The sequence below is a fragment of the Sus scrofa genome, chromosome 4, assembly GCF_054392235.1.
Source record: "Sus scrofa isolate SSC_HxYL_T2T_F1_AM1 chromosome 4, Sscrofa_HxYL_maternal_Yorkshire_Landrace_v2.0, whole genome shotgun sequence".
Classification (NCBI taxonomy): domain Eukaryota; kingdom Metazoa; phylum Chordata; class Mammalia; order Artiodactyla; family Suidae; genus Sus; species Sus scrofa.
In genome coordinates this window covers 30,773,019-30,798,293 of record NC_139386.1, presented here as the reverse complement: position 1 = coordinate 30,798,293, position 25,275 = coordinate 30,773,019, and the positions used below count along the sequence as shown (strand labels likewise).

At 34.7% G+C, this 25,275-nt stretch overlaps 1 protein-coding gene across 27 annotated transcripts in view; it reads left to right on the top strand.

Annotated features, from left to right (window-relative positions):
- OXR1 (oxidation resistance 1) overlaps positions 1–25,275 on the top strand; it is a 519,861-nt gene that overhangs the window by 472,883 nt on the left and 21,703 nt on the right. For 26 of the 27 annotated variants that reach the window (XR_014843493.1, XM_013996555.3, XM_013996553.3 and 23 more), the window contains 2 exons: positions 2,478–2,646; positions 6,701–6,863. Coding sequence is in view for 25 of the 27 variants with exons in the window: in XM_013996555.3 (XP_013852009.2) it covers positions 2,478–2,646; positions 6,701–6,863 (332 nt within the window). In the remaining 2 variants the exon portion in view is untranslated. Of the gene's footprint in view, positions 1–2,477; positions 3,638–3,754; positions 3,857–6,700; positions 6,864–25,275 lie in introns of those variants that run through there. The other variant, XR_014843495.1, reaches the window with a different exon arrangement.

Sequence of the window (25,275 nt, the reverse complement as noted above, 5' to 3'; positions counted from 1 at the left end):
AACTTTCATTCTCCCTTCCCTACAGTCCCTGAAAACCACCCTTTTATGTTTTGTCTTTATGAATTTATGTCTCTACCCTAAGTATCACTTGTAAGTGGACTCACAATATTTGCCCTTTTGTGTTCGGCGTATTTCCCTTAGCATGATGCCTTCAAGTTTCATCTGTGTTGTAGCATGTCAGAAATTTCTTCCTTTGTAAAGCTTCCGTTGTGCACAGCACACTTCTTTTATCTGTTCGTTTGTTGGTGGACATTTGGATTATTTCCACCTTTTGGCTGTTGTGAATAATGCTGCTCTGAACATTGGTATGCAAATAATTTGATTTACTTATTTTAGTTTTTTTGGCTATATGCCCGGAAGTGAATTTTGTGGATCCGATAGTAGTTTTGGGTTGAATTTTTTGATGAATCACTAAGCTGTTTCCCATAGTTGACTGTACCATTTTATATTCCCACCAGCAACACACAAAAGTTTGGTTCGGTTTTTTTAAAAACACTGAATTTTCCTTGCATTCTCTAATTCAGAAATCCTCAAGACCTAAGGATTATATTCAGTAGATGTTAAGGAATTCACTTATTCAAAGCAAGTTCTATAAAAGATTAAATTTTTCTTCTTTTGTAATATTTTTTCTTTATTCTGAGCTAAGGAATGTTCATTAAAGAATATTTGACAAAGAGGTTTTTAGAAAATTTATACAAATTACCTAGAGTTCATTACCTGGAGATGATCATTGTTAATATTTGGTATATTTATCTTTGATCTTTGGTGTGTATGTGTTTATAATACACACATGCATGTGTATGTACACACACATACAATTTTGATATTTGTATGAATCTTTACATATGTATATTTTTCATATAAAATTGGGATTGTGTATGTAGTATTGTTTCTTGCTTTTTTCACTTAGCATTTCATGTCATGAACATTTTCCCATGTCATTATACAGTTGATCCTTGAACAACTCAGAGTTAGGGAGTAACACACATCCCTCTCCCACAGTTGAAAATCTGTGTTTGATTTTACAGTCAGTCCTCCATATCTGTGTTCTGCATCCATGGATTCAACCAACCATGTATCCTAGTATTGAATTAGGTATTTATTGAAGAAGGTCTGCATATAAATGGACTCATTCAGTTCAAACCCATGTTGTTTAAGGGTAAACTGTAATTTTTTGAAAACATGTTTTTGTAATGGCTCTGTAATTCAGCCATTTCTAAATTAAGACATTCAGTTGTTATTAACAAGTCACATTATTAAGATATTTCCTATCTTTGATATTGTAAAGAATTCTGGCATGAATAACTTTATTTGATGTGTTTGCATCTGATAGTTGTCTTGTATTTTGAAATCTTTGAAAAAGTTAAAGTGAGACATTCTGTTTGACCTAATAAGTGTAGTAGACTACTTATATTTTAGTGGGTTTGGTGCAGGGTTTGACGAGGGAGAGGTCCTATTATGACAAAATGCTAAAAGGGGGAAAATTGGTAGATAGATTTAGATAGTTATTCCTGGATTATTACCTTTTGGTTTCTTCTGTGTGTGTGTCTTGGGGCGCGGGAAGGGGAGGGGGCAGGTGGACATGTGTGGGTGTGTGTGGGGGAATTATTAGTTTTAAATAACTAGAAATTCTGTAATAGAGAAATATTCAGAGTGTCTAATCTTTATTGGCTTTATAATGTCATAAAACTATAATAAAACTGTGGGATATAATTGTGGTAAGAATGGTAAAAGATCATACTTTTAACCTGATGCAGATGCTGGGGCTCTGGTAGCTTATGTGCCTTGCAGAGTATTACACAGAAGAAAAGCCATGACTAGGATCCAGATCTAAGTGCTTTTTCTTCCACAGTTTGTCACCTTTGTAGGCTAATGTGTAGAGTACAGAACTGAACCATATTGTCATACCCTCAGTATGTCAGCATGTCAGCATGTCAGCATGTCTGGTTGAAAGGGTTAGAGATAATTCAGGTTTAATAAACTGTCCAAACAGATAACTAAATCTAGCATATTGTTGTTATCACACCTCCATATGTATTTAAAAGCTTCAGAAACTTTTTTACTAAATTTTTATCTGTAACAATCATATTAAAGTAACCTTTGAAAATTCTACAAACTTACTTAGATATTATTCTAGAAGGCTGGTAGAGAATATGCAGAAATGCATGTGTGTATTTAATTACTTTAGTGTGGTTGTTACAGACAAAATTTAACAAGAGTTTCTAGATCTTTCATATTTTTTCCTAATACCCTTAGACATAATTTCAGTTCATAACTCGGCTGTTACCATACCTTTCACTTTACCTTTGATGGTAAAAAGTAGAAATTACTTAAGAGAATTCACCTGTCAGTAAACTGATGTCTTATTCCGTAATTATTTATCAGAAATTTGGAGATAAGCTTTACTTGATCTAAATCATTTTAAATATTTAAGCATGGTGTATGAGCATTGAATAAACACTGTGTCTCAATTCTAGGTTCTGTACTTTTAAAAGAAAAGAGGAGGCATCGATTACATAAGTTCTTATGTCTCAGGGTTGGAAAACCGATGAGGAAAACATTTGTATCTCAAGCAAGTGCCACAATGCAGCAGTATGCACAGAGAGATAAGAAACATGAATATTGGTTTGCTGTGCCACAAGAAAGGTAAAACAACAAATAAATCTTGAAAACATTATTGAGATTCCTTGAATTGAAATTATTTTGTATAACACTTCTTACCAATGGCTAAGTACTGAAACATATAGTTTATGATTAAAAACCAACATTAAGTCTATTTGAAATCATTTAGCTCCTATTTTATACTCTTTAGTTTATCCCACTTTTAATTTTATTCACGTTCATGGTTTAATGCAAAAAATGTGAATACATACCTAGCTTTAGTAGTAAAGGAACATACACACTAAGTGAAGTAGTCGGAGAAAGACATATCATACGATATCACTTAAATGTGGAATCTAAAATATGACACAGGAGTTCCTATTTTGGCTCAGCAGTAATGAACCCAACTAGTGTCCATGAGTATTCAGGTCCCATCCCTGGCCTTGCTAGTGGGTGAAGGATCCTGGGTTGCCATGAGCTGTGGTGTGGGTTGCAGACACAGCTTGGATCCTGTATTGCTGTGGCTGTGTCATAGGCTGGCAGCTGCAGCTCTCATTCAGCCCCTAGCCTGAGAACATCCATATGCTACACATGAGGCACTGAAAAGCAAAAAAATAAATATATAAATAAAATATGACACAAATAAACTTATCTATGAAACAGAAACAGACTCACAGACACAGAGAACAAACATACGGTGCCTTACGGAAAGAAGGATGGGGAAGTTTGGGGTTAGTATATACAAACTAGTATATATATAATAGAATGAATAAATAACAAGGTCCTCCTATAGAGCATAGGACACTAAATTCAATATCCTGTGATAAACCGTAATGGAAAAGAGTATGAAAAAGAATGTATATACATGCATATATATATATATGTGTGTATGTATGTATAACTGAATCACTTTGATATACAGTAGAAATTAACATTATAAATCAACTATATGTCAGTAAAAAAAATGACATTAACGAGTTCCCGTCATGGCACAGTGGAAATGAATCCAACTAGGAGCCATGAGGTTGCGGGTTCAGTCCCTGGCTTTGCTTAGTAGGTTAAGGATATGGCATTGCTGTGAGCTGTGGTGTAGGTCACAGACACAGCTTGGATCTGGCATTGCTGTGGCTCTGGCGTAGGCTGGTGGCAACAGCTCCAATTCGACCCCTAGCCTGGGAACCTCCATATGCTGCGGGTGTGGCCCTAAAAAGACTAAAGACAAAAAAAAAAAAAATATTAAAATCTAAAACAAAAATGAACAAACAGACGAAAGAAGGTTCATCAAAACATTAACTGGTACATCCTCTTCTTCAAGGAAGATAATGATGTATAGCTTCTCTTTTAAAAATTTCATCAAATGCTTACTGAATACCTGCTATATACATAGCACTAAATTAGCTAGTAAAAGAATACGGTCTTGGAGTTCCCGTCGTGGCGCAGTGGTTAAGGAATCCAACTAGGAACCATGAGGTTCCGGGTTCGGTCCCTGCCCTTGCTCAGTGGGTTAAGGATCCGGCGTTGCCGTGAGCTGTGGTGTAGGTTGCAGACGCGGCTCAGATCCAGCATTGCTGTGGCTCTGGTGTAGGCCAGTGGCTATGGCTCCGATTCAACCCCTAGCCTGGGAACCTCCATATGCCTCGGGAGCAGCCCAAGAAATAGCAAAAAAAAAAAGACAAAAAAAAAAAGAATATGGTCTTCAAACTGTCTTTTTTTTTTTTTTTTTTTTTGGTTTTTTTGGTTTTTTTGTCTTTTTAGGGCTGCACCTGTGTCATGTGGAGGTTCCCAGGCTAGGGGTCGAATTGGAGCTGCAGCTGCTGGCCTATGCCACAATCACACAGGATCCGAGCCACATCTGCAACCTACACCACAGCTCACGGCAACGCTGGATCTTTAACCCACTGAGCAAGGCCAGGGATCGAACTTGAGTCTTCATGGATACTAGTCAGATTTGTTTTCACTGAGCCATGACGGGAACTCCTTCACATTTTTTTTATACCCACTACAAAGTAAAATTTTTCATCTTAAAGTTTAAGCAGTTGTAAAGAATATCTGTAATCACTGCATTGTAAATATTCACATTTTAAGTTAAAACTTAACATTTATCTTTTAAATATACCCAAATAAAACAATTTGCCCTCTACCATTATCCATTTAAAAACTACTTGAATATGCTCTTCTTTAACAGAATCTGTGTTAGGACTTTTCTCTAATTGGTTTATATATCCATTGGTGAATATTAATACTGTTCATTGAAATGATGAGATAGGATTCAGCCACTCAGTTTTACTCTCTCCCTTTTTTCTTTTTATTGTAAGTATTGAGAAGCTTTGTTCACTAAAAGTCTATGAGACTGAAAAGAGTATAATAATGTCAATTCTTTAAACATGTTTCTATTTATATTTCAAAATCCCTTAATCATCTTTCACCAAAATTATTTTTAGTGACAACCAGTGGACTTCATTGAAAACTTCAGTTTTCTGGGGAGTTTCCATTGTGGCTAGCAGTTAACGAATCTGACTAGCATCCATGAAGACTCAGGTTTGATCCCTGGCCTTGCACAGTGGGTTAAAGATCTGGCGTTGCCGTGAGCTGTGGTGTAGGTCGCAGATGTGTCTCAAATCCTGTGTCGCTATGGCTGTGGTGTAGGCCAGCAGCCACAGCTCCCATTCGACCCCTAGCCTGGGAACTTCCATATGCCGTGGTTGTAGCCCTAAAAAAAAAATAAAATAAAAAACCCTTCAGTTTTATGGAAATCAGTGAATTTGAAGCTATCCGATATGCAAAAGGATTTTTTACCCAGTCTTTAGAATCTTTCTGTGTCACAGTACCAACTTGGGACAATCTGCAAGTTTTTTTACTTTAAGGAATGTACCACTGTTAAATTCTGGATGGGTGAGGATAGTCCTTCAGTAAAAGCGGAGAATAGGCAATTTGTAACATATTCTCACCACGCTGTTCTCAGGCTGAGAAAACTGATGTAGTTTTCTCAGAGCTTGATAGAACTAGTATAACTGAAGATTAGCATATGGAAGCAGAAAATAAAGCCATCAATTCCCTTAGAACTACTGGCTGAACATGTTTATGTACCTCTTGGAAAGTTTTTATACATTGCTCTGAAGATTGTTGCTTTCAGGAATATAATGATAAAATTCTTCTCCCTCCCACCTCACCTAAATATATAGTACAATATGTGCACTCAACAAAATGTGATTAGAATAATTAAAAATATGATTTGCATAATTCATGAGTACATGAAAGGCAAAGAGCCAGATACTCATTTGCCAGTGATATTGAAATGATTACAATGAAAAATTCAACTCTTATTGTAGTAATGTTTAGTTAAAAATAACAAAGATTTGTTTTTCTAGTTACTTTGGCTTTATTTTAATTTTTGCATGAGATAGTCCATTTTAATATTGTGCTTTCACTTTGACTAATGTTCATTACAAATTAATTTTATTAGAATTCTGAACTATATTATATTCAAGAAATTTGTGAAAATTGCTGTTTTGATACAGACAAATTATCTGAAGGATGAAACTTTTTTTGTGTATGTGTATCTTTTTGTCTTTTGAGGGCTGCACCCATGGCATACAGAGGTTCCCGGGCTAGGGGTCTAATCGGAGCTGCTGCTGCCGGCCTACGCCAGAGCCACAGCAATACCAGATCAGAGCCACATCTGCTACAGCTTATGGCAGTGTTGGATCCTTAACCCACTGAGCAAGGCCAGGGATCAAACCCACAACGTCACCGTTCCCAGTTGGATTCATTTCCAGTGCGCCACATGAACTCCTACGTTCCATTACTTTAAAGAAAAGAAATATTGCTGTGGACAGCATCTGAACTAGTCAAAAGCCTGCCAAAGAAAATCCTGATGTAGTTTTCTCAGAGCTTGATAGAACATAGCCAAAAATTTTCAAATTGATATCTTCCTAGTAGTGGGCTTTGTTTTTTTTTTTTTTAAATAAAACATAGTATATATATTTTGTATGTTTTAAGTCTTCAAGTTTTGTCAACATACTTAACAAATAAATTTTTTAAATTCTAGCTAACAGCCCAGAATACCAGTTCTATTGTTAATAATTGCTTTTTTAAACAGGACAGACCATTTGTATGCCTTCTTCATTCAGTGGAGTCCAGAAATATATGCAGAAGATACTGGTGAATGTTCCAGAGAACCTGGATTTATAGTAGTAAAAAAGATTGAAGAATCTGAAATAAGTGAGGATTCTACTAATGAGGCAGCAGCTAGAGAATGGGAGGTAAGGAGAAAAATGTGAAGATTACATATGTCTTTTTGCTTTGTGCAAATTCGTAGTTTTATAGTAGTGCAGGCAAAGTACATGTGATCTTTGTATGAAAGAATAATTTTTTAAAGGTTCACTTTCCATGTATATTTATTGATTAAATCTGATTAGTAACTTGGCTTATTAATACCTGTCATTTTCTTTTGCTTTAAAATACTAAAGAAGCAACTTATGAGCAATAAAATACTTATTATTGAGTGCATTTTAGAGTAATATTAATTACCATTATACTAATTTTCATAAAATTAGTATATGTTATTTCAGATCTGATTCATTTTGATGTTGTCTCCTGCATGTAGTAAAGTCTAGCAGTTATTTAACACATTCATGCAAAGTTAACACCCCTTTCTAAGTTCATACCTAAGCATTATCTTGATATCAGTTTAGCAATAATGCTAGGGAAATAAGCTGATGCTAAATTTATAATTAGTGAAAATTTTATGTGCTCAAAATTTACCAAGCATGTCTAAATGGTCAAATTAACACTAATCAACTCTTTGTAACCCCTCTTAGACCCATCTTTTATTATTACATATCATATCCTGTTTTTACATGTTTTGTCTTGTGTGATTTTACACCTGTCTGGTTTCTCTCTTGTTATGGTTGCCTGGATTGATCTCTTCTTCATGCATTAGAAAATACAGAGCAGATGCTAAAATGTGATAATAAACTGAATCAAATTTTGTTATCCATTTGGCGTTAATGTTTGTGGTTGTTAATGTGATATGAATGTATTGTATGTACTTAACATGTATAATGATTGAAGGTATACATGGCATGTCTCTTGTTTAAAATGCAAGCCTGATTTTGTATGTGCCTAAGTTCATTTTGTGTAGTATATACAACATCAATTTCTACTGGAACTATGGTATAATGGAGGAAGAGTTAACGTATATTGAACATTTAAGTTACTTTAATACTTAAACCAACATTATTCATCTTCTTATCAGCATTATTCACAGTAGTCACAAACAGGAAGCAACCTGAATGCCTATCAGAAAGAGATAAATAAATTTTAGAATATTTATAAAATTCCAAATAATATAGCAATAAAAAAAATCTACTGGTACCAAAAACAACATAAATGAGTCTCATAGATAATAGTTTATTAAAAGAAGCCAAGTCTGACATAAGACTGTCTACTGTATAGTTCCATTTACATAAAGTTCAAATAGGCAAAAATAGTCAAAAATCCATCAGAGTATCTATTTCTGGGAGTTTAGGGGTTGGCTAGGGGCAGGAAAGAACTTTATAGAGTACTGGAGATGTTCCTTATTTTATTCTGCTTGGTGGTTTTCATGGGTGTTGACATATATAAAATAATCCCTATGTATTTAAAATAGCTTTAGGCTTTTAAAATAGCCCAGTGATAAAGAATGTATTCCTCTGCTAAGGTAATAACAATCAAAGATAGAGTGGGGAGGGACAAAATAAAGTTTTTTTTAAAAGGTATTACCTAGCTAATAAAACAGGATTTAATGACAATAGCACATCAGTGAAGTTTCTAACTTGGGTGACAAGGTGGATGGCAGTATATTCACAAGTAAGGGAATTAGGAATTTTTTCTCCTTCGGGATTAAAACATTTAACTTTGTAAATAATAGATTTTTATTATCATTATTTTTTGAATATTGACTATTTTGCTTCAAAGGAACTGTCTCTGTTGTTGTGGAAGACTACAGGTTATAATTTCTAAAGAAAAAAGTCCCCTCACCTGTTTTCAACTAGAATTGATTCAAATAAAAAGAAGAGGGAAAATTTTTAAAAATTTAATTTTAGAAACTTTTTGCTGCGTTGTCTAGAAGCATTTTGCTGCACTGTCCAGTATAGTAGACACTGGCGATGTGCAGCTACTGAGTACTTGAAATGTGGCTAATGCAACAAAGGAAATTTTAATTTCATTTAATTTTAAGTAATTTAAATTTGAAAACTGGATGACTTTTAAATATGTTTGGAACAACTTGGATGTATGAATCTACTTTTTCAACTATAAATTTCATGAAGTCTAAATATGATCTAAATAAATATAAATCAAAATAAGATCAAGTATTTCCTATACAAATTTGGTGTCTGAATTGAGATGTGCTGTGATTAAATATATGAATTCCTATAGCTAAAATAACCACTAGTTACTTGTAGCTGTTGACCACTTGAAATGAAATGTGACTAGTCCTAATAGAGATAATACATAAATATTAAGTATATACTGGATTTTAAAGATTTAGAACTGAAACAAAAAATGTAAGATCTCATTAATTTTTTAAATTATTTTCTATTGAAGTATAAACTGATTTATAGTGTTTTAGTTTCAGATGTGTAGCACAGTAACTCCTATATATGTATACATATATATTTTTCAGGTTCTTTTCCATTATAGATTATTACAAGATATTGAATATAATTCCCAAAATAAATTGGCTAACATGAAATTTATGTTTTGGGGTAACTTTTGCATGTGATAAACTTAACTCCTCAGTTAGCTCTGTTTCCTTCTTGTCCTGCTCCCTCTCTGAGTGCCATGAGAACAGGGTTTTATGGGTTTCACTCACTATTGTATCCCCAGAGCTAAGAACAATACTGGCATATAATTTATCCTTAATAGTTATAAGCATTAATGAATAAATTTGGAAAACGATTAAATAGTAAAACTTATACTTATTAAAAATAGATCTGTATCCTCAAATAAGTTCTTGTGTCAGTTGTAAATATTTTGTCATAAAATCATAGACTCTAGAAGTTGGAATTAACTGACAATTTAGCCTCTTATTTTACATTTTACTGTACTCTTGGTTCTGCTTTAACATACTCAGTAAGAGGGAGTTTATTACCTCAAAGGACATTACTTTTCAGTTTAGGACAGTTCTGTTAGAAAGTTCTTCCTCTCAATGAGTTTAAAGAAACATATCTTTGTAAATTTAATACATTTGTCTTTGTTCTTCCTTCCAGTGCACATTAGTAGCAACAGAGTTTTCCTATATACTATGAAAATTGGAAATATTAATTTCCTTTTTAATCCTCTTCCAGGATTATTTTCCCTGGCACATATACTGTTTGACTTTAATAACTCTTCTTTGATCCTACATTATCCTAACCATTACCCTAAAAGTGTTCATTAACAATGACACCCCAAATTACTTAAGTGTGAACTTTGGGTAGCAAGGAAAATTCTATAATATTTGAAACAATTTCAGTCCCCAAATGTACAAATTGAAAGTCACTTCTACTGTAGATAATTAGAAAATACTGGAATTTAAGCATTAGAAATGATGAGAAAAGGAAAGAAGTAGAGCAGTCTTTGGATTTGTACAGTAAATTCTGAGAGAGTTGAGAGCTGCAGAAAAAGTGAAAAGTTAGCTACATTTTAAGATTGTAAGGAGTAAGAACTCCTTAGGTTACATCAGAACTAAGATTCCTGAATATTGGGAGAAAGAACCTGAGAAACACTATGCATGTAACTTAAGTTGTGTAATAGATTGATACTATTTAATATGTATTCTTTATTCTAGTTTAGTCATTAGTCAGTATAAATATAGTTAGCATAAAACATCAGCTTACCTCAACATTGTTGCTTTTTTAACCATCCTGTCTTGAGTTTCTTAATTATGAAATCTTCTCCTGTTGGTAGCTTAATAACCCTACCTTGCAACTGAGGAGGAGCTACTTATTATAGAATCTTCTCTGGTTTCTCTCGGTATCCAGTGCAAGAAGTCAGTAGAGTATGTGATGTGTAGTGAAGATAATGTTTTATGAGCCTTTGCCGTTTTGTAAGAAATATCACTTGCCTTTTGATGGGGATTATTTTTATGGATTTTCACTGAAAAGGAAAATGCACTAATGTCATTTCAACAGTGTCAGGAAGGTCCTGAGGTAAAGGTTGGGAAAGATGCATATTGACCCCTACAGTTTGCTAATGATAGTGCTTTGATATAATTAATACATAAATACAGAGATTAATCACATAAGAAATTTGCATGTACCAATCACCCTTAGTTCATGTTTCTTCAAATATGATAAAAATGTTTAAAATACACCCAATATGGATATATTTGTATGGTTTGCTGTTTGAATCAATATCCAACTAAGGTTTAAATGTTTTGGTTAGTTTAAGTGTCTCTTAACTCTCTGAAGATGTGGGTTCTCTCTCCCTGTCTTTGCATTTTTTCCCCTCATAATTTTAGTTTCTAAGAAACCAGATTTTTCTTATAGAATGTCCCAGTCTGGATTTTGCTTATCACATCTCTGCAGTATTGTTAACATGTTCTTCTGCCTTGAATTTCCTAGGAACTGATAGGTCTAGAGCAACCCATTTAATCATAGGCTATCATCTTTGTTTGCTTTTTAGGGCCACATCCATGACATATGGAAGTTCCCAGGCTAGGGGTTGAATTGGAGCTGCAGCCGCTGCTTACCCAGAACAACATTAATGCCAGATCAGAGCCACATCCACAACCTACACCACAGCTCACAGCAGAGCCAGATCTGTAACTCACTGAGCAAGGCCAGAGATCAGACCTGCATCCTTGTGAATACTAGTCACGTTCAGTACGGCTGAGCTACAGTGGGAACTCCTTATCATCTCTTTTACAGATAATTTCTCTAAGCTTGTTTTTTATTTAGCTAAAATCCTTAGCTAAATTAATTAACTTTAAGTAATCTGTAATTCAATCTGTACTATTTTTACCATACCAAGTTCTCAGCCTTGGCAGAACCTTTGAAACATCTAGGGGAGCTTTCAAAAATCTTACTAGTAGAGTCACCTCAGACCAGTTAAATCAGAACCCCTGGAGTGGGACCTACTTATCAGTGTTCTTCTTCTTCTTTTTTAATCTATTTTATTTTCCATTATTTTCTCTCTTTTTTTGGATTTAAAGATCTTTTTTTTAATTTTTTCCATTATGGTTGATTTACAGTGTTCTGTCAATTCTTTTTCTCACATTATCCTCCATCATGTTCCATCACAAGTGACTAGATATAGTTCCCTCTGTTATACAGCAGGATTTCATTGCTTATCCACGCCAAATGCAATAGTTTGCATCTATTAACCCCAGACTCCCAGTCCATCCTGCTCCCTCCCCCTCAGTCTTCTTTCAAAGCTTCTCAGGTGATTACATTGTTCAGTATAGTGGAAAAAATACTATGTTGCCCCAAGTCACCACTTGGGGTGCTGTGTTAAGTATATACAATGCTAAGACTAAAAGATTCTTTCAATCTATATTGATCATAATATAGTTTAATTTTCAAGTGTCTGTCATCCAAGTTACAACGTATAAAATATTTTTCAAAAATTCCCCTTATTTTGGTATAGCACCTGTATACCAAAAACATAAATTTGGTTCATTGTGGAGATAGATATTTTTGATTTTATGCCTTGATTTTTACAAAGATTTCTTATCAGTAGCAACCATTCTGACACCATTACTTCAGGCATAGTTCCCTTACATACCAAAGGACTCCTATCATGTGTTCTCAGAGACAGTACAGAGAGAAGGAAATCAAGAAACATACCAGGCCATCCATAATTTTTTGTTGTTGATCTTTGTCTCTTGAACTTGTCTATGAAATGTGCTTTCAAATTTGATGTACTTGGTAACTACCCAAGAGTCCAGTGGTATAGTCTCTAGGAGTGCCTACTACAATAAGCCTGAATATCTTTCAAGCTTGTTTTATTTTTAAGATTCATGTGAATTTTACATTCATCTTCTTAATCTATCTGATGTATATAAAAAGAGCTTTTAAAATTCCTTATCATGAAGTAAAATTGATGCTACAGTAATACAGATACAGATCAGTTTTATCCCGTCACCAGGTGTGATGGCACATAACTGCACCCCTCAGGCTTTATCACCCTCAACCCTAAGTACCAGCTCCAAGAAGGTCTCTACTAGAATCCTCTGAAAGTTTTACGTTTCAGCTTGTCACATGTGTTGATTCTGTCATTCTTGCTGCTTAATGACAACAGGCCTCAAAAGTAGAGATTTTGAAGCTAAAATTGCTTGTTTTATCACTTGCTTTGGGTTGATTTTCACTCCTTTTGGGATAAGAGCTAGCAGGAAAAGTTGTCCTTTTTTTTTTTTTTTTCATTTAAAAGTTAATTTTGTACCACTTGTAGTTGAACATCTCTCATACTGCAGACTTACTAAAAACGTCCAGTAGTCAAAACACCTAAGAAAATAACTTTATGAAATTAGCTTTAATTGATTTATTTAGAATTTTACCTCTCAGGTTTGTGCTTATTGATTAAATTTTAAGATGAGTTTACTGCAATTATATGGCAATAGATTATAAAACATATTAGAGGTTTTCATTTTTGAAAGTAATGATGTTAGAAAAAAATTACTCTGGTTTACTCCTCACATCTCATACTTGCCAAAGTATTGGTAAAAATATGTTTCATTCAGTTTTTGGTTTCTGGGACAACTTTTCCATTTTTAGGTGCTTGACATTACTCACCTTTTCTCAAACAGAGCCCTCTTTCATTTAAGTGAAAGTATAAATGTAAATATGTTGGCTACTTATTAAATAAGCCTTTACAGAGGTTTTGTGATTATTCCAAATATTTTAGAATCTGCTTTCTGGCTTAGATAATTTTGTAAATTATTTATAGGATTTTCCCATTTTGACATTAATTTTGGTATTCTTTTAATTACATGCATTTGAAATATTTAACCTAATCTTAGCATTTTAGGCTATAAAGTTTATCATATTATGTCCTTATTGGTTTGTTTTTCTGGGAGAATGCAGAAAACCAGTTCTGTTCTGGTTCTGTTTTCTTAATTGCCATTAATTAGAGTTATTGCCATGATTATTCGGTTCCTCAGAGAAGACTTTTAGCAGTTTGGTATTGCTGCAACTTGTAAGAAGCCCTGGTATCAGGAGGCTTCAATTGTTTGGCTAATGTTTTACCTCTTAAGTTGCCAGATAATGAGTATTCTGGTGTTCATTTTATTAAACATATGGGTCTTTTTTTAAAAATTAAAGGACAAGTAATGCCAAAATTAAAATTGAGTCAATATATAAAGCAAAACAATTCCTGATCTCTTCTCAGCCTAGCGAGCAAAATCCATACAGATTTGATTTTGTTCAAAATGAAAGTGGTCTCTATCTCTAAGTCACTAAACAGGGGTCGCATTTCTCAGATAAAGGCAGTTAAAGAAGACTATAGTTTTCTTTATATATTGATCAAATCACATAGGATTACAAATCAGAACTCCAAAAGAAATTCAATAAATCTGAAAAAATTATAGATCAAAAGAATTAAAAACAATTAGAATTTGAATACAAATTGTCTTACATAATATTTCTATATTGAGTATTTTTAAACCTCTTTTTTGAATTGTGATTGATACACAAAAAGATGTACATATTTAGTATATACAACTTGATGAGTTTGGAGACAAGTATAAATCCATGAAATGATCACCAAAATCTATGCCATTAACATTATCCCCAAAAGTTTCTTCTCACTCTCTTTATTATTATTTGTAATAAGAACACATAACATAAGATTTGCTTTCTTAGCAAATTTTCAAGTGTACAGTGAGGTATTATCATAGATACGTGCTATAGAGTTGATCTCTAGTTCTAGACTGTTATGTTGTTTTATTATTAGCATTTAGCACCCAGGAATCATTATGGTCAGTTTTGACTATTACTAATGTTAATTAAAGATTTTCTTTAATCTCAGGAAAGTTTTGAACTTTGAAAGCTTTGCTTTCCCTGTTAATATTCTTCCTTACTTACTAGTCACAAGTTATGGACTGTAAAATTTCCATTAAACTACAAAAATATGGAATTTGTTTTGTGAAAAGGGATGAGTGAATGACAGACTTATGATTTTAAATGTTAAAATATTAATTTAAATATTGAATGGTATAAATAATGTATTTTCGTTTCAACTGGATCACTCTGAACTTAGAGGAAATCAGATGTAATTCAGTAATTTCAGCTATGATAAACAAAGTAAAGGAAGAAACATTATGTTGGTTACGTGAATTATGAGAACAGATTATGTTCAGCCTTTAAACTGCTTATATTTTTAAAGGTGCTTCATTTTATAGTCTGTCATTTTACATTTTTAATGCTAAGTTGACATCCACTTCAAGCTCTGGGATGTCCAGACAGATTTAAATGACCTAATATTATGTTTTCTAAACACTATGAAGAAAGAAATGGCAAGAAGGAGATTTACTGAGCTCATTTTTTATGTCTGCCAGTGGGTGTTGTGTTTGTTAATTAGGAAGCATTTGGCTTTAAAGAAACAGAAGATCACACTTTAATAGCCTAGACCAGTTGATTTTTGTTTTTCACTTGAGGTATAAATGATACAACATTAGTTTCTGGTATATAACATTATGATTCAATATGTGTGTATATTGTGAAATGATCCCCACAGTAAGTCTAGTTACTATTCATCACCAAAAATAGTTAAGTAAAATTTTTTGTGATAGGAACTTTTAAGATTTACTCTCTTAGCAACTTTTAAATATGTTTACAGTATTACTATAGACACCATGTTTACAGTATTACTATAGTATGTTACTTATTTTATAGCTGGAGATTTGTACCTTTAACTCCTTTCACTCATTTTGCCTACCCCACTACCCCACCTCTGGCAATCACCAGTCTGTTCTCTGTATCTGTGAGCTTGTTTTTTTTGTTGTTGTTGTATATTCCACATATAAATGAGGTCATATAGTGTTTATTTTTCTCTGTCTGACTTATTTCACTTAGCTGATGCACTCAGGGTCCATCCGTGTTGTCTCAAATGGCAAGGTTTCATTCCTTTTTATGGCTGAGTAGTATTCCACTATGTATCTATACCACTTCTTTTGTATCCATTCGTCCATTGATAGACACTTAGATGGTTTCCATATCTGGGCTGTTGTAAATAATGTTGCTCTGAACATGGTGGTGCATACATCTTTTCAAATTAGTGTTTCATTCTTCAGATATATACCCAGAATCATTTGGTAGTTCTGTTTTTAATTTTTTGAGGATCCTCCATACTGTTTGTCAAAGTATCTGTACCAATTTATAATTCTACCAGTAGTGCACAAGAGTTCCCTTTTCTCCATAATCTTGCCACTGCTTATTGTTATCTTATCTTTTTGACAATAGCCATTCTAACCAGTATTAAGAGATATCTCATTATAGTTTTTTCATTTTTCAGAGTATGGTTCCCGGGCTAGCAGCAGCAGCAGTAGTCTCTAGGAATTTGTTTTAAAAGTACATTCTTAGGCTCCATTCCAGTCTGCCTATTAGAAACTGGTTTTGGAGCCCAGCATTCTGTTTTAACAAATGTTCCAAGTGATTATGATGTAGGCTAAAATTTGAAAGCACTTGTTTGGATCTTTAAGAATCCATCCTGTGCTAGTCATGGAGCCAGCCTTTTCAGAAACTCATGGCTGAAAAGATACCTTAGCAAAATCAAAGCTGTATTAGGAAGAAGGTGTGGGGTTGTATGCTGAGTGAGACAACCAGAAAAATAGGCTGTCCTGTGCATGGTGCATGTGTGTGTGTGTGTGTATTTTTTAAAATCTCATTTAAACTGCATTTTGGTCCTCATATAATATTTTAAATCTAGAAAATTGGACTGAAAGTAATGATAGATTTTCAAAATGGCACCCCACTGCCACCAAATTATTTAATGTTGTTGATCTGTGCAGGGGGAAGTGCAGGCATGGGGGGAGTGGTGACCACAGTTCACTCTATATATAATAGGACTCTATTGTAAAGCTGGTGTGGAGATGGTTTCAGTGTCCCTATGAGGGACCGTCGAAGAGAGATCTTAGGGTAAGTATGGTGGAGCTGGCTGGGGAGATATGGAGGGGTGATTGGTGTGTGTGTGGCAGGGTGGATATTCATTAGGGGTGTGCTGTGCATGCATATGCTGGAATGTAGATGAAGGAGATTGGGGATGTAGGGGTGGTGCAGTGTTGTGTGAACTAGAAAGGTGGTTGTGTTTCTGTGAGGGGTGGCATTGTCTGCACAGCTTTATGTGTACACACAGCAAGGTAAAGGGGGAGGAGCAGGTTTAGCTTAAAATAGAAGAAACTGTTATTGTGGCATTGGTATTCTAGTTTAAATGGAGGTAATCTAGGTAGTTTTTGCTTACAGTCATAATAAATAATATTTAATCTTAAAAAGTCACTTCTTAGGTTTTATTCAGGATACCCTGGTTAGTGACATATATACACAGGCATAGTAAATATAAATACTCTTTCAAGAAATTAGATGTTAAGAAAATGCAGTTTAAAAAAGAACTGTGGGAGTTCCCACTACAGTGCAGTGGGTTGAGCATTCTACTGCAGCAGCTCAGGCCACTGCAGAGGCCTGAGGTTTGATCCTGAGGCAAAAGTTCCATCTGGCCAGGCGTAGTGGGTTGAACGGTCTGGGGTTGCTACAGCTGCAGCGTAGGTCCAGAAATGGACTGTGTAATAAAGGAGTTTTCAAGTCACCAAATATTTGTATAGGATTTATTTGTAGTAGATTTGCTTCATTTTTACATAGTCATTCTGTAAAATTTGTGGGTTGAATGGTCCTCAACTGACGTCTTATTGATTAAAAATACAAATAAGATGAAATATTATAGGACTGTTAGATATAAACAAAGAACATGATTTTAAGCCTGTATAGGCAAACAATAAAATGTTAATTGAAATTATTATTCGTGTTCTTTGGGAGGGACTCTGAAAACTCTACTGATTACTTTTTTATGGCTTAGTTATTTTTAGTATATTTCTTAATGTACTGTGAAACGCATGCTCTGTATCTTTAAACTTTTGAGCCCTTTCTTTGCACATTTGGGTACAGTGCAACCAAACTTAAACATGGGAAACCCTCTCTTCCCTCCTCAGCTTTACAGTCTCCACTCAGGACTGTCTTTGCAGTGGATACTACTTAGTGATTAGTTCTCGGTCTTGTCAATCAAATCTTTGTCTCTAGCAGACTGTTTTGTCACTGTAGAATGGCTCTTATGCTGAAAATTTATCTTTGACAGAGGAAGAATGCTTTTTAAAACAGTTCCTAGGAGATCTGATGTAACTTAATTTGCCCTGGAAAGGAAATGTCTCGTTTCTGGTATGGGAAAAAAGGGAGAAGGCATCAGCCAATTAATCAAAAATATACTCTGGTAAATCTTAATGATTTTAGTTTCTGTATTTACTAGTCTTTTTATGGTGACATTCTGCAGAATTATACAATTTATGAAAGTTTAAGCATAGAATACGAAACTGTATGATTGTTAAAAAAAAAAAGTATCTTTAAGTTATTTCTGCTAATTCTAAGTATCTTCAAAAAGGAAATGAATAAGGGACTGCAATTTTGGCTTGTTGAAAGTGTTTTTGGTTTTCCTGTTCTACCTCAACAGGAAGTTTTCAGATCTTTAGTGCTCCTTAATTTTTAATTTAACTTTGTAGGAAAATAATCAGAATTTTTGTTTTGCCTGAGTGAATTAATTTAATTTTTATTGACTGGATCCCAAACTAAATACATTTGTAATTGTATATTAAGACTATTGTTTTGACAGTCTGAGACAAGCCTTTATTAAGCTATCCAAAAAGTTTCAAGCATTGCTACCTAATACAAAATTTAAGTGATATTGTAGTAAACAAAAATCTTAGTCAATCTTACTATTTTAAGAATCCTAGATATTTTTTGTTATAAGTACATACGCACTATTTGTTAGAAAAGGTATTGCCAGTTCTTATTTCTGTGGTAATTTAGGACTGTTATCTTGTGTTATGAATATTAATTTTATTTTTGCTGTAATTATAGGTGATTTAAATAAGCCTAGATGTATACTTAGAACCAAGAGTGACTTTGGAGGATGCCTCAAAAGCAGCTTGCCACCCTTACATGTTAAACAAGTAAAAATATCAAAATGATTTTCATGGGTATTGTTTAATTTGACTTGAGAGTACTTCTTATGTCTTTTTATTTTTAAGTTGATTTCAAATTTTTTCAGGGGTTTAGGCATCTGAAATGATTGGATTTGTTAAAATTCTGATCAGATTATCAGATTAGCCAATTAATAACAGCTTTTTTTTTAAACCAAAAACAGTGATGTTATACATGTATTTTTTGATTTGCTGTTTGAATAAGAATTTGATTCATTTAATACTGTAGTATTAATAGTTTAATTTATTACAAATACAGATAAAATGTGGATTTTTAAATTTTATAGATCATTATAATGTACATCACACAGTACACTCACCAGTTCCTTTTCAACTTTATAGGAAGCTGTTATGTGATTTTGTCAGATATGAGACCATTACTTCTCACTGGTCTTCAGCTCTGCTCATATATAGAGTTTATTTATATTATTTCATTTAACCTTCACAATAACCTTGCAAAGTGAGTAGTATTGCTTCCCATTTTAAAGATGAGAAAGCTCACATGTAGTGATTACTGAACTAAGCTGTCATGGAGCACCTGGACAACTTGACCCTAGCATATTCATTACCTCACCTAGGATGCCTTTGAGAGTTTTATAAAATGATACAATGTGCTTTGGTGTGTAGACAAGCTCAGATCCTGGTTTTCTAGCTGTTTTCCTTACTTTTGAGTGGAAGTCCTAGGAGCTGTAGGGTAGGAGAAAGGCTTAAGAAAGTAAAGATGAAAATGATAGCAACTCTTTTACTTTTTTTGTAGATTGAAATTTCCTATAAAATTCTGCTGGAAAAGGGGCTTCCACTTTAAAATAGAAAATAGAAAATAATCCTTCTATGAGAATAACAAATATTTTAGAACAAATAAAATTTCTCACTTTTGGACTTCATATTTTGTAGCTTTTTACAGTTCTTTATAACTTTATTCAGCTGATAAGTAGAATGCTATCTATAGACTTAAGTAATAAAGGTCTTATAACTAGTACTGTACTGATCTGACTGTATGTTTATGTAAACCTGGACAGTTTTCTAAATGTTCAATGTCATGTCAGACTTTACCTCACAGTAACTGTGTGTTAACCAGAGATAGATTATTTTCATTTTATAAATGAATTATATTAAGGGTTAAAGACATTAACTAATAATAGGTAGAATATTCTCTAAAATACATGAAATGAAGTTAAACTTTTCCTAGTTAGCTTGAGTGAAAACCGTATTGATCAAAGATGCCTAACTTTTCCTTACATGTTTTTTATTGAGGTATAGTTGATTTACAATATTATATTAGTTTTAAGTGTACAACATAGTGATTCAAATTTTTATAGATTATAATCCATTTATAATTATTATAAAATGTTGTCTGTCTTCCCCATACTGTACAGTATATCCCTGTAGCCTCTATATTTTATGCATAGTACTTTCTGCCTCCTAAACCCCTTTCCCTGTATTGACCCACAAGTCACCCTCTCCCCACTTATAACCTTTTGTTATCTATATCTCTGAATCTGTTTCTTTTTGTTATATTCAGTACTTTGTTTTATGTTTTTAGATTCCACATGTTTTATGTTTTTAGATTCCACATGTAAATGATAACAGTAATTGTCTTTTTCTGTCTGACTTACATCACTAAGCATAATACCCTTGAGTTTCACCCATATTGTTGCCAATGAAAAATTTTCTACATGTAAGGATAACCTGACCCCCTTGCTGTACAGTGGGAAAAAAAAAAAAATCCATACACAGCCACCTACGATATTTTAATTTAAAAATTGTACCCAAGTCCTTTGGAAATATAATTTGCATGAAAGCCCCCCCCAAAAAAATTTTTTTCTTTTTTATGGCTGAGTAATATTCCATTTCATATGTGTATATACCACATCCTTATGCATTCGTCTGTTAATGAACACTTAGGTTACTTCCATACCTTGGCTAATTGTAAATAATTCACTTTGAAAATTGAGGTGTGTGTTTTCTTTTTTTCTTCTTTTTAGGGCCATACCTGTGGCATATGAAGTTCCTGGGCTTGGGGTCAAATTTGAGCTGCAGCTGCCAGCCTATGCCACAGCCACAGCAATGCAGGGTCTGGGCCGCATCTGTGACCTTCACTACAGCTCATGGAAGTTCCCTATCCTAAACCCACTGAGTGAAGCCAGGAATCAAACCCGCATCCTTATGGATGCTAGTTGGGTTCTTAACCCTTTGAGCCATAATGGGAACTCCCATGTGTCTTTTCTTATTAATGTTCCAGGAGTGGGATTGCTAGATAATATGGTAGTTCTATGTTTAATTCTTGGAGGAACCTTTGTACTGTTTTACACAATGGCTCTACCAATTTACATTCCCATCAACAATGTACAAGTGTTCTCTTTTCTCCTCACCAACAATTGTTATTTGTGTTGATGATACTGACACGTGTGAGGTGATAACTCATTGTGGTTTTGATTTGCATTTCCCTGATGATTAGCACTGTTGAGTATCTTTCCGTGTCTGTTGGCCACTTCTGGGTCTTCTATGGAAAAATGTCTATTCTAAACTTCTGCCTGTATTTTAATTGGGTTGTTTGCTTTTTTGATATTGAGTTGATTATGAGTTCTTCATACACTTGGAATATTAACCAATTATCAGTCATATTATTTGTAAATACTTTCTACCATTCATTAGATTGTCTTTCCATTTTGTTCAAGATATACTTTGCTGTGCAAAAGCTTTTAGTTTAGTAAGGTCCTATTTATTTATTTTTGCTTTTGTTTCCTTTGTCTGAGGTGACAGATCCAAAAAAAACTTCCTATGATTTATGTTACATAGTGTTCTGCTTAGTAGTTTTCCTCTAGTAGTTTTATGGTTTCCAGTCTTATATATTTATTTCTTTAATCCACTCTGAGTTTATTTTTGTATATGGTGTGAGAAAATGTCCTAATTTCCCTGTTTTTGTTTTGTTTTGTTTTTGACGTTTCTTGGGCCGCTCCCACGGCATATGGAGGTTCCCAGGCTGGGGGTCTAATCAGAGATACAGCTCCTGGCCTACACCACAGCCACAGCAACGTGGGATCCGAGCCGCGTCTATAACCTACACCATAGCTCACTCACAGCAACACCAGATTCTTAACCCACTGAGCAAGGCCAGAGATCGAACCCGCAACCTCATGGTTCCTAGTCGGATTCGTTAACCACTGCACCACGACAGGAGCTCCCTAATTTCACTGTTTTAAATGTAGCTGTCCACTTTTCCCAGCACTGGTTACTTGATAAAGAGTCTGGCTTTTTCGCATTGTACATTCTTGCTTTCTTTGTCATAGATAAATTGAACATAAGCGTAGGGGTTAGTATGTGGACTCTGTGTTCTGTTTCATTGATCTATATGTCTTTTTTTTTGTGCCACAACCATACTGGTTTGATTATTGTAGCTTTTTATTATAATCTGAAGTCAGGGAGCATGATACCTCCAACTCTTTTCTTCTTTCTCAAGATTATTCTGATTATTTGGTGTGTTTTGTATTTCCATACAATTTTTAAGAATATCTAGTTCTGTGAAAACTGCCATTGAAATATTGATAGGAATTGCATTTAATCTGCAGATTGCCTTGGGTAGTATAGTCATTTTAGCAATATTAATTCTTTAAAATCCATGAACACAGTAAGTCTTTGAATTTGTGTCATCTTCAATTTCTTTCATCAGAATCTTACAGTTTTGCAAGTATAGATCTTTTACCTCCTTAGGTACTAGGTTTATTCCTAGATACTTTATACTTTTTGATATGATGGTACAGGGAATTGTTTCCTTAATTTCTCTTTGATAGTTCATTGTTAGTGTATAGAAATGCAGTAGATTTCTGTATATTAATTTCGTATCCTGCAAATTTACCAAATTCATTGATGAGTTCTAGTAGGTTTTGGTGGCATCTTTATGATTTTCTATGTATAGTATCATACCATCTGTAAATAGTAACAGTTTTACTTCTTCTCTTCCCATTTGGATATTTTTTCCCCCTTGTTTAATTGTAGTGGGTAGGAGTTCCAGTACTCTGGGGCATCCTTGTTTTATTTTTGATCTTAAAGGAAATGCTTTCAGTTTTTCATCATTGAGTATGATATTAGCTGTGAGCTTCTCCCATATGACCTTTATTACACTGAGGTCTGTTCCCTCTACACCCCCTTTCTGGAGTGTTTTTATAATAAATGGATGTTGGATTTTTTTTTTTTTTGACTTTTATCTTTTTACAGTTGCATTCGTGGCATATGGAGGTTCCCAGGCTAGGGGTCCAGCTGGAGCTCTAGCTGCCAGCCTACACCACAGCCACAGCAATGTGGGATCTGAGTCACATCTGCAACCTACACCACAGCTCACGGCAGTGCCGGATCCTTAACCCACTGAGCAAGGCCAGGGATTGAACCCGTGTCTTCATGGATGCTAGTTGGGATTGTTAATCACTGAGCCATGACGGGATCTCCAAATGTTGAATTTTAATCAAAAGCTTTTTCTGCTTCTGAGATGATCATTTGGTTTTTATTATTCAGTTTGTTAATATGGTGTATCACAGTGATTGATTTGCAGGTGCTTAACCATTCTTTCATCAACTGGGTTAATTTCCAGTTGCTCATGGTGTATGATACTTTTAATGTTTTGTTGAGGATCTTTGCACCCATGTTTATCAGTGATATTGGCCTGTAATTTTCTTTTTTGTGTGTGACATTGTCTGGTTTTGGTATCTGGGTGATGCTGGCATCCACTTGTGGATGAGGCTGGTCTTGAGGATAGAGCAGGCTTGCTAGTAGGTGGGCCCTGGGCCCAAAGGATTCGGAAGCTGGTGTCCTACCACTGTTGGGTGGAACACTGTCCTGCAGTCTCTGACTACAGACTCTGGAGTCCAAGCTGTAGTTCCTGTGCACTGGTTTCTGGGTACTCTTCTAGGCTTGGACATATATAGGGGCAGCTGTGGGCTCAGGGGTTCTTAAGGCAGCCTGTCTGCTATTGGGTGGGGCTGTATCCCTTCACCATTAGTTGCTTGGCCTGAGGCATCCGGTGCTGGTGCCTACATGTTGGTGAGTGGGGCTGGGTTCAGGTGCTAATAAGTGGGAGGATTCCAAGTGGCACTTACCATTATCAGCGTCTCCGTGATAGAACAAACTCCCAGTGTCTTTGTTCCCAAGGTGAGCTCCTCTTTCCTCGTAACTCTCCAGGAGACCTCCAGGATCAGCAGGAGAATCTAATTCAGGCTCCTTTCAAATTACTGCAACCGTCCCTGGTCCCAGAGCATGTAAGATTTTATGTGTGCACTTTAAAAGTGAAGTTCCTATTTCCTACAGCCCTTTGGGTCTCCTGAAAGGAAGCTCCCTGGTCTTCAAAGCCAGACAATTTGAGGCTTGTTTTCCCAGCACAGAACCCTGGGCTTGGGAGCCTGATGTGGGTCTCAGACCCCTTGGGAAGAATTTCTGCAGTTTTATTTATTCTTCTTTTTGTGGTTCACCTACCAGAGGCATGGGTCTTGACTGCACCATGACTACACCCCTCCCACCATCTTCATAATATATTTAGTTGTAAAAGATCTTCCTGCTAGGTTCAAGTCTTTTTCATTGATAGTTCTGTGAATAGTTGTAATTTTGAAATGCTTATGAGAGGAGGTAAGCTCAGCCATCTTGTTGTCTTTGCTTTATTTATTTATTTATTTTGTCTTTTTGCCTTTTCTAGGGCCGCTTCCATGGCATATGGAGTTCCCAGGCTAGGGTTCGAATCGGAGCTGTAGCCACCAGCCTACGCCAGAGCCACAGCAACTCGGGATCCGAGCCGCATCTACAACCTACACCACAGCTCACGGCAATGCCAGATCCTTAACCTACTGAGCAAGGCCAGGGATCGAACCCGCAACCTCATGGTTCCCAGTCTGATTCATTAACAACATGTGCCATGACGGGAACTCCTATCTTTGCTTTATTTTTAAAGGCTATTTTAGAGTTTATTCTGAGAAATAATCTAAACTTTAATCTCTAGTCATTTACTAGAAGCTGTTTATATATTTGATATACCAATATACTATGTTCTGTCTTTTTAGTGTCTGTCAATAAATTGTAATTCAGAGTTCTCTTGTGGCATAGTGGGTTAAGGTTCTGGCATTGTCACTGCAGTGGTTCAGGTGGCTGCTGTGGTACAGATTCGATCCCTCGTCCAGGAACTTCCATAGGCCATGAGCACAGCTAAAAAGAAATATGTAATTCAAGTGAAGGTTATAAACTCATTTTATAATAAGGGTATAAACTTAATCAGATTAAAGTCACAATTTTTTTAAATTTTTAAATTATTAAAGTGTAATAGATTTAGTATTGTGCCCATTTCTGCTGTACAGCAAAGTCACAAATTATTAAATAACGCCACTTTATCAATAATTCAGTAAATTTTATCTTTTTTATTGTTTTTAGGCTCATATATGACAAGGCAAAATTTTTTTTGTATCTCAGGCTTTTATGAAAGATAACATTTGAAA